Here is a 10532-nt window from a genome sequence, read left to right as displayed (position 1 = left end):
TGAATGGCAGTTGCTGGGCTGTGACCTGGAGTCAGGAGCTGAACACCTGGTGGCTGCTGGGGACAGCCAGTCTCCGTCCTGCAGCCTACGACCCTGCAGACCACAGCCAGGCATCAGTGAGGTCAGCCCATGTGCCGGGCCACCGGGCCCAGGAAGGCAGCCCTGCCTGGCTCAGCTCCGCACTGGGTCACTGTGGAAAGAGAGGTGAAGAGGCTACTCCCACTTTGTGGCGCCACCAGCCCACCCGTGGGGACAGGAGCACACCCCACACCTGCGGGGACAGGAGCACACCCCACACCTGCGGGGACAGGAGCACACCCCACACCCGCGGGGACAGGAGCACACCCCACACCCGGTCAGTAGTGCACACCCCACACCCGCGGGGACAGGAGCACACCCCACACCCCCGGGGACAGGAGCACACCCCACACCCGCAGGGACAGGAGCACACCCCACACCTGCGGGGACAGGAGCACACCCCACACCCGCGGGGACAGGAGCACACCCCACACCTGTGGGAACAGGAGCACACCCCACACCTGTGGGGACAGGAGCACACCCCACACCCGGTCAGTAGTGCACACCCCACACCCATGGGGACAGGAGCACACCCCACACCCCGTCAGTGGACAGCACAAGGCAGTGGAAAGCCAAGTGCTGCCAAGGGAGGGTCCCGAGGGTGGGGCAACCAGGGGGGTGTGGGGTACCTGAGGGTGGGGCACCCAGACGGGGTTACTCAGAGGGGTGTGGCGCACCTGGAAAGCTGCCCTGAGAAACTGAGGCCCTTTGAAGGGCCTTGTTTCAGTAACACAGGGCAAGGAGGGTGTTTCAGTGTGTGGGTGACGGTGAGGCAAGTGTATCCCAGGAGAGGCGGGGGGAGACCCCAGAGCCTGGTGCCTACCCCGGAACAGCCCTTTTCAAAGCAGGTGCTTGACAGATGTGGCCCAAGGGGAGATCCCTTGTTCAGGAGCCTGACAGGGGCCAGCCTGGACCCCACACTCCCGTGTTCCAGCTAGTGCAGAGCTGGGCTTCGGGGGTCAGACTGGTTTCTGAGTCTTGCCCCGCCCGGGCAAGTGGCATCCCTGCACCACCTGAGCAGCTGCAGCCCCATCTCCCTGAGAGGTCCTGCGGGTGGCAGCGAGATCACGGGTGCTGCCGGGCCCACGCTGGCGCACTGCAATGGCCCTGAGCTCAGACCCTCGGCAGGGCTGGGCCAGGGTGCCCCTGTCCTCGATGGGCAAGTCCTCGAATCACAGGCCAAGGCCGCGGCTTTGTCACTGATCTTTATTCCGTGTTTCTAGTACACCACATCCAGACAGCACACCACGAACATTCCAGATGGATCTGCTCAGACTTAAGGCCCGTGGCCAAAACCCCTCACATTCCAGATGGATCTGCTCAGACTTAAGACCCGCGGCCAACACCCCTCACATTCAGTCTTGGCGTTTACATATATGAGGAAATGCACACAGGGCTGAACTCCGTGGAGCTTCCTGTTTAAAACATAAACCACCTCAAGAAGCAGGTCAGTTGTGTCCGCAGCCTTCTGGCCACACAGCATCATCTGAGCTAGAGAAGGGGATCCTCCCAGGGCTGATCTCGGCAAAGCGACATGGGGCTTCCTGCACACGGCCATGGGGCTTCCTGCACACGGCCAAGGAGCGGCTCTTCTTGTGACGGAATCCCCTCCCCATCTAGAAAAGGAGGCGGCAGGAGGAGGAGGTATGGCTGGTCTGAGGAACCCTTGACCCTGGGGTGGGGACACGGAAGGCAGGGGTAAGGCGTGCCCGCATCTGATCTGAAGCAAGCCCATCCCTTTGCTGGTTTGGGAGCATCTGACGTTTGCACATCATTTTGTGCTAATTTCCATGCTGTGTGTAATGACCCTGGATTTTTAAAACAGAAGCAGAAACACACACATCACTTATGCCTGTATGTCCCACAGTCTCTGGCAGCGTCCTAGGGCCTGGGAGAGGACACAGCTGCTCCTGAGGGACAGAGGAGAGTCTGAGAAGTCAGTCACCAGTGGGTCGCTGAGGACATGAGCCTGTCCTGGGCTCAGGGATCAGACTGTGGCTGTGGCCCTGCCCACATTCCAGGGGTCATGCAGCCTGTGACACACCGAGGGAATGCTGGGAAGCCAGTCCCAAGGCCCCTGGAGCCAAGGACACAGCCCTAGCAGGGCGCTGGGCAGGGACCAGCTCTGGGCCCTTCCGCACTTAGAGCCCCAAGGAACCAGTCCACAGCGGGAACCAGTCCAGGGCAGAACCAGTATACAGCGGGAACTGGTCCACGGCGGGAACCGGTCCACGGCAGAACCGGTCCATGGTGGAACCAGTCCAGGGCAGAACCAGTCCAGGGCAGAACCAGCCCAGGGCAGAAGTGGTCCACGGCGGAACCGGTCCACGGAGGAACCGGTCCACGGAGGAACCAGTCCACGGAGGAACCGGTCCACGACGGAACCAGTCACACCTCCCCTACACCTGGCAGACCTGGACAAGGACAGCAAGTCCCAGGAAACCTCCAAAAGCTCATTCCGCTTCCAGGCTGCGGTGAGAAGAGCACTGTGGTTCAGGGCTTTGATGACAGGGCCGTGACCCCTGCCCGTCTGCCAGCCCAACATGGCCCGACAGCCTGGGTGGGCCTCCAGGGGCTCTGGCTGAGGCCGGCGCCTACCTGGCGGGGCCACTTGGCCCTGGACCTCAGGGAGGTGGGGGGTTCTCTCTTGTAAAAGAGGTTCAAGGTGGAAAGTAAGGCAATGGCGAGGCCTCCCTCTGCTCCCAGCCTTTGGTCCCATGGCCTCCCAGGCACTCGGCGGGCTCACGGCTTGGACTCCAGCCTTCAGCTTCCCAGCCACATTTAAACCAAGCAAGCAGGAGAACACACGGAGGGACAGGGCCAGCAGCAGTGAAATACGGCTGTAAGGGGACCTCGCGGCACAGAGACCCCAGGTCAGCGTGACGTCTCAGTCTAGATTTTGTCTACATTTTATTCTTTCACTCAACAGAATAGAAGTTTTGCATTTCAGAGTAGGTATGAGATGGCCACTACCTCGTTCCGGCCCTGGCACCCAGACAGCAGGACTCCCAAGAGGGTCGGCCTCCTAGGCTGCCCCGGACTAGGGGCGGCAGGAGGCAGTCATTTGGCAAAGACACTACAGGGAGAGGGAGAGGGAGAGGGGACCCCTGACCTGCCTCTGGCCGCCGAAGCCGGGGCGCTCCCCTGGCTCTCTTTGGTATCTCAGAAAACAGAGGCTGTCCCTGTCTTTGTCAGCCCTAGACCAGGTCTGGGGCCCATCTTCACCAGCTCCCCTGGAGGGTGGGGCCACCTCACAAGGCCTTTTAGCAGCCCGGGACCAGCTCACAGGGGCCTACCACCAGCCAGGCAGGTGGGGCGCGCCACCCGAGACAGTGAGGCCAGCTGCGGGTGGGCCTGGGCTCATTTCTTGTAGTGATTGGGGGCGTCGGCGAAGGCAAACTTGAGGCGGTAGGCCTCGGCCAGCAACAGGCTGATGTCCTCATCATCCCAGTGGGCTGTGGGCAGGTTCTGGAGGAAGAGCAGCAGCTCCTGGGGAGAAAGAGACAAACCCAGGTCAGAGGAGGTGACCCACGGTGGAGAGCGGGTGACCCCAGAAAACTGGAGAGAAAGACACAAGCCCAGGTCAGAGGAGGTGACCCACGGTGCAGGGCGGGTGACCCAGGAAAACTGGAGAGAAAGACACAAGCCCAGGTCAGAGGAGGTGACCCACGGTGCAGGGCGGGTGACCCAGGAAAACTGGAGAGAAAGACACAAGCCCAGGTCAGAGGAGGTGACCCACGGTGCAGGGCGGGTGACCCAGGAAAACTGGAGAGAAAGACACAAGCCCAAGTCAGAGGAGGTCACCCACGGTGCAGGGCGGGTGACCCAGGAAAACTGGAGAGAAAGACACAAGCCCAGGTCAGAGGAGGTGACCCACAGTGGAGGGTGGGTGACCCAGGAAAACTTGCCCAGCCGGCAGCTGCTCCCTGCTCAACCCCAGTAGGGCCCCAGGCCTTGCCCCACGGCCCCCGCCCCATCCCAGCAGCCAGGCAGGAGGCCCACTGCGCAGCTCCAAGTCCGGCATCTGAGATGTCGTGGCAGGGGCTTCATTTAACTGAATCCCCTGCCCCTCAGGGGGAGACCCAGCTCTCGGGGCTCTGCTGCAGCTTTGCAGCCTCCGCCCAGGAGCTTCCCACTCCCCCAAAGCCTGTATCAGCCCCGAAAGTACCGCAGCACCCCTGGAACTGCCACTAAGCACAGATTTCTGTGCACCAGGAGACCCCTCCAGGCACCAGCACCGTCAGCAGGTGAAGCCCACACGTGAGGGGATCACAGAACGGAGCCGGCTCAGGCCCACCCCGGGAGCCCAGGAGCACAGCAAAGCGCCAACTGGCCCCTCCTCCATGACCACCTCACACCAGTGGGTTGGGGTCCGGGGCTCCCCCACACCCAGCTTCAGGTCTAGGTCCAACCTGGTGCCCTGGGACAATGACTCCACCCCGAGGCCCAGCTTCCTCCTCTGCAAAATGGGGCCACCATTTATTTATTTATTGCTTTCTAATGTGCTTATTTGCCTTAGACTGAGATTTAAAAATTAGTTCCAGTTACAACCAAAGAAGGCCTTTCTGTGGAAGTGACATTTGATCAGACTCTTAAAATTCAGGTAGGATTCTCATAGGTAAAGATAGGAGGTAAAAGGTTTTACATAAAGGTGAATGACATGCATGTAAGTAGGAAAATAGGGAACTATAGGGAATAAGCAACAATGATAAGTCGTTCAGTGTGGGTAAAATCATCTTACATGTGTATTATTAAAATCTCGCCTCCTGTACCCTTCATTCTCCCATTCTACTTCCCAGTCACAGCATTTATTGCATTGAATTCACAGAGTGCAAATTTTTATTTACTGTGGTAAATTACTGTCGGGGCTGCTGGACAGACTGGGAAAACACACATACGGCCAGCAGTACAGCCAGCACTGGGTGGGCACACAGTGGGCTCCATGGGCATGCTAGGTGGACACACCAGGCTCACTGAGCGGGCACACTGGGTGGACATGCAAGGCTCACTGGGAGTGCTGGGTAGGCACACTGGGCCTATCAGGCTCACTGGGCAGGCACACTGGGCTCACCGGGCACACTGGGCAGGTGCGTTGGGCTTATTGGGAGTGCTGGGTGGGCTCCTCTGGCCTGCAGCTGGGCCGTGTCTCAGATGGGCTATGGGGGCACTGAGTCCCACCCCCAAAAGACACATGGGCGACTGTCTCCAGAGCTCATGGTCTGGAAGCCGGGATGTGGACACTGAGGAGGTGGAGACTGACCTACGTCCACTGAGGCCACAACGGGGAAGGAAAAGCACAGGTCCTCAGGGGACCCCCCACGACCACCACCCGACAGCCCCGCCCTCCCACATGACCACGCCCACATCCACAGCTGCTGGCGGCCCACCAAGGACAGGGCAGGTCTCCGGGGACCCCAACACACAGGGGGCTTGGCAGAAGTAGGGATCAGAGAGGGCTGAGTGGCCAAGACAGCCTCCTGCGGCGGGGGTTCTCAGAAGAGAAACAGGGGACCATCAGGTCAGGGCCAGCCCAAGCCCAGGCTCTGTCATGAAGCTGGGCAGACTCCCTGAGGGAGGGGTCTACACTGCTCGGATGGCCCTGTGGGCTCTGGTCCTCGAGAATTTGCCCCCAGGGGGCCACCTGCAGGCTCCCCGGCTTCTCCTACCTCCCACCCCAAACAGAAGCTGGATCCAGGAAGTCAGGAAGGCGGCTGAGGAGCCCTGAGGGTGCTGGAACTGCCCTTCCCCACTCCTAGCAGGTGACAAGGGACAGGGAGGGCCATAGGCTCGGGATGCCCATGTCGCCTGCCTCGAGAAAACGCAGCCCAGCAAGACTGGCATGGAGGGGAATGGGGGGTAGCTGGGCTCTGAAGTTCACATCCTGGCTCCCTGTCCAGGTGGTCTTGGACAGTGGGCCTGGCTCTCCAAGCCACACTCTCCTTCATCTGGAGATAAGGATGGCAAGCTCTCCACATGGGCACAGCCAAGATGAGCTGAGCTGTGCAGGCACAGAGCCTGGATAGATGACCCGGGCTCACATCCTGGCTGTGCCGGAGGCTGCGGTCTGCATGTTGCCCCACCCTCACTGAGGCAGGCCCCCCGGCCATCCCGGAGCTGCACTCTCCATTCCCGAATCAGGAAGATTACACACCAGGACTGTCCTCTCTCCAGCCCCGCATCAGGAGGGTTACACACCAGGACCGTCCTCTCTCCAGCTCCGCATCAGGAGGGTTACACACCAGGACCGTCCTCTCTCCAGCTCCGCATCAGGAGGGTTACACACCAGGACTGTCCTCTCTCCATTCCCACATCAGGAGGGTTACACACCAGGACCGTCCTCTCTCCATTCCCACATCAGGAGGGTTACACACCAGGACTGTCCTCTCTCCGGTCCTGCATCAGGAGGGTTACACACCAGGACCGTCCTCTCTCCGGTCCTGCATCAGGAGGGTTACACACCAGGACCGTCCTCTCTCCATTCCCACATTAGGAGGGTTACACACCAGGACTGTCCTCTCTCCGGTCCTGCATCAGGAGGGTTACACACCAGGACTGTCCTCTCTCCATTCCCACATTAGGAGGGTTACACACCAGGACTGTCCTCTCTCCATTCCCACATCAGGAGGGTTACACACCAGGACTGTCCTCTCTCTGGTCCTGCATCAGGAGGGTTACACACCAGGACTGTCCTCTCTCCATTCCCACATTAGGAGGGTTACACACCAGGACTGTCCTCTCTCTGGTCCTGCATCAGGAGGGTTACACACCAGGACCGTCCTCTCTCCATTCCCACATCAGGAGGGTTACACACCAGGACCGTCCTCTCTCTGGTCCTGCATCAGGAAGGTTACACACCAGGACTGTCCTCTCTCCGGTCCTGCATCAGGAGGGTTACACACCAGGACTGTCCTCTCTCCGGTCCTGCATCAGGAGGGTTACACACCAGGACTGTCCTCTCTCCGGTCCTGCATCAGGAGGGTTACACACCAGGACTGTCCTCTCTCCGGTCCTGCATCAGGAGGGTTACACACCAGGACTGTCCTCTCTCCGGTCCTGCATCAGGAGGGTTACACACCAGGACTGTCCTCTCTCCGGTCCTGCATCAGGAGGGTTACACACCAGGACTGTCCTCTCTCCGGTCCTGCATCAGGAGGGTTACACACCAGGACTGTCCTCTCTCCGGTCCTGCATCAGGAGGGTTACACACCAGGACTGTCCTCTCTCCGGTCCTGCATCAGGGGGGTTACACACCAGGACTGTCCTCTCTCTGGTCCTGCATCAGGAGGGTTACACACCAGGACTGTCCTCTCTCCGGTCCTGCATCAGGAGGGTTACACACCAGGACTGTCCTCTCTCCGGTCCTGCATCAGGAGGGTTACACACCAGGACTGTCCTCTCTCCATTCCCACATCAGGAGGGTTACACACCAGGACTGTCCTCTCTCCGGTCCTGCATCAGGAGGGTTACACACCAGGACCGTCCTCTCTCCATTCCCACATTAGGAGGGTTACACACCAGGACTGTCCTCTCTCTGGTCCTGCATCAGGAGGGTTACACACCAGGACCGTCCTCTCTCCATTCCCACATCAGGAGGGTTACACACCAGGACTGTCCTCTCTCTGGTCCTGCATCAGGAGGGTTACACACCAGGACCGTCTTCCAATTGCTATTTCACAGTCGCTGGGCTTCCACCCCCACTTCCTCAATTCCATCTCCTTTCGCATTTTGGATACTTTCAGTGGGCCTTTAAATTGAATTCAGGGAGCAAATTTCACTGGCTAAAAGTCCCTGGGGACATATCAACATCAATCTGCTGTCTTTCACCATTAGATGCAACTTACATGGATGCCAATCCAATTCTGAGCAGGTCATAAATAAATACCTTTGGTTTTATTTTTAATCCACTTCGCTTCATATTATCATGACCTCGCTCCTTGCAAGGTGAGAAGCAGTACCCTCCCGTTACGGTAACTCACCGACTCTACTGCACACTCAATTTCAGAATCTAATTTAGTCCTCCAGGTTCACTGGATGGAGGGAGAATAGAAATGCCCAGTTCTTCGCAGCCTGCAATGCTAAAGAAGGAAAAATCTATCTGGGTGACCTTTACGGGAGGCGAAGAACACAGCCAAACACGTCCTTAAATACAGATTTCTTTTTTAAAAAGGCTTGTCTTATTTATGCACTAGGCCACGCCGTCTCCTGTCAGGGAAACGCGGCACATTTATTAGCCAAGAGCTGTTCTGCATCACCCACACCAGGCAGGCAGAGGGGCCACCACGGGTGAAGCCATCCCTCGGTCACATTCAGGGACATGGCTCTCCCAGCAATGACGGTGCTGCCTGTCCAGGAGAGCAGGTGGAGAGAGGCCTGCCCAGGGCCCGGCCCAGAAAACTATAGACGGCACTTGCTTTTTTATTCTTAACTTTTCCATAAACAATTAATGGCCACATCTGTGGATCTAAAAGTTAAAGAAAGGCTCTGCTCATGACACTGATGCCGTAGAAGTCAAGGTCGCGTCAGGTCTGCAATCCATCCCTCCCCCGGTCCCTGGGGCGCCACCATCTCAACAAAGCCACAGCCAGAGGGCAGCGTGGAGTGCACCCCGCCTTTCTCCATCAGCCTGTGTGCCGAGAATCCTTCCAGTGGACACCGAGTGTCTGCAAGGGCCCTTCGTAAAGGCTGTGGGGTCTGTGGTCAGTGAGGGATCAAAAGCAAAAGCAACAGAATCAGACTCTCACTGCATGGCCTGGAGGTTGACAGTTCTCAGGCCTGACCACATCATGTCCATCAGCACCCAAGGAGCTCGAAAAAATGCCCCATTGTCCTGGCCCCAGCCCAAGCAACTGACCTGGGATCTGGGAGGTGGGGCCTGGGGAGAGGGATGTGTTGGTTCTCAGGATGGTGGGCGACCTGGGTGTGCCCTGGACACTCTCGGACACATCATGAATCATGAGAGTGGATAGAGTTGCTCACGCTTTCCACCAGGCAACTCCTGTTGAAGTTGAGGGCCGGCGTGGGTGGGGGTTGGCCCTACCCATACCACCCAGGCAGAAGTGGAGCCCTGACTCACACACCACCATGCAGGCAAAGGCATCTCTCTAAAACGTCAGTGAGTGGGACACAGGGTAGAGGTGGGAAGCCAAGCTGGGATGTTTCCAACAGTTTCCCCCCATGGACCACACAGCAGTGGACCACACTTAGACAGAAGCCGCCATGCCGCTCACTCCTGCCCCGGGCGGGTTCCAACAGGTGAGGCTCCCGATGCCGGAGACCAGGCGAGGCTCCCGATGCCGAAGAGCAGATACCGCCATGGCTTTGGCTACTTCTTACCAAAAGGGTTTTATTTTTCCTGAGTCAAACGAATCCTAGTGCCATGCGTGGAGGACACTGACCTCCCCCGCGTGCCAGGCCTTCCCAGGAAGGGTGAGACGGTGACAAGCCCGTGTCCTAGGGCCCCAGGCTCCAGAACAGTGGGTGGGTGGGTGGGTGGGTGACTGCAGACCCTGGGTTCCCTCGAGACCCTGAGCTCTGAGTGGCTGGCCCAGGGCTGAGGCTCATGTGAGAACGGGCAGCAGCGAGGGAAGCAAGATCACTGGATTAGATGCGGGAGTGCTGGGCCCGAGCCCACCCCCAATGCTGCCTGACCCCACGAGCACTGCAGATGCATCCCTGCTGCTCTCCCCAGCATCTCCACCATCTACTTCAACAGGTCTGTGTGTCCCTATATCCCCAAAACCGAGCCCACAGCACTTTGCTGGGCAGTGAGTTCTCCCCAGCATCTCCACCACCTACTACTTCAACAGGTCTGTGTGTCCCTATATCCCCAAAACCGAGCCCACAGCACTTTGCTGGGCAGTGAACGTCGCAGAGTCCGGTGAAGCAACTAAAAGCACATCTGAATGTGCCCCACGGCCACGTTCAAATCCCAGCCCTGCATTTATTAGCTACACAACCCTGGGCAAGTCTCATAACCCTCCATGCCTCAGTTTCCTCATCTGTAAAATGGGATAATAATAGTGATAGTAACAGGAGACAGACAAGTTCCTAGACAGACAGGGACGGGTCCCCAATGAAACCTGACCTTCAAGCCAAGGACACTTTTAGAGCCTGAGCACCAAACTGCCAGTTCTGGATAGAGTCCACGACCGGAGTGAGAACTTCCATCCCCGTCTTACCCACTCTCTTTCAACTGGTTCTTTCGGAATGATGCCCTTTATCCAATCGAATGGTGCTTTTTCCAAGCCCATCCATGGACCTATCAGCATGCACTCCCCCATTCAAAGCCCATAAAAACCCTGGACTTACCTTCACAGATGGCCACCCTGCTTTCAGGTCTCTTCTTGCAGCTGAGAGCTTTCTTTCTGTTCCTCAGTAAAATTCTACTCTGCCTTACTCTCTGGCGTCCACGTACCTTATTCCTCTTGGTTATGGGACAAGAACCCAGAACTTGC

The 10532-nt window shown here is 58.2% G+C and overlaps 1 protein-coding gene across 4 annotated transcripts in view; it reads right to left on the bottom strand.

Moving 5' to 3' along the window:
* Nucleotides 1-2975: 2975 nt before the first annotated feature.
* The window catches only part of TBC1D22A (TBC1 domain family member 22A), a 419760-nt gene continuing 412203 nt past the window's right edge, over nt 2976-10532 (bottom strand). For all 4 annotated transcript variants that reach the window (XM_003812372.6, XM_055106057.2, XM_014343350.6 and 1 more), the window contains one exon: nt 2976-3567. In XM_003812372.6, coding sequence (XP_003812420.3) covers nt 3439-3567 — 129 coding nt within the window. In that variant the 3' untranslated portion in view covers nt 2976-3438. The remainder of the gene's footprint in view (nt 3568-10532) is intronic.

The sequence above is a fragment of the Pan paniscus genome, chromosome 23 (genome assembly GCF_029289425.2).
Source record: "Pan paniscus chromosome 23, NHGRI_mPanPan1-v2.0_pri, whole genome shotgun sequence".
NCBI classification, from domain to species: Eukaryota; Metazoa; Chordata; class Mammalia; order Primates; family Hominidae; genus Pan; species Pan paniscus.
Note: the sequence above shows the minus strand (reverse complement) of the source record. Positions and strands in the feature narration are given on the sequence as shown.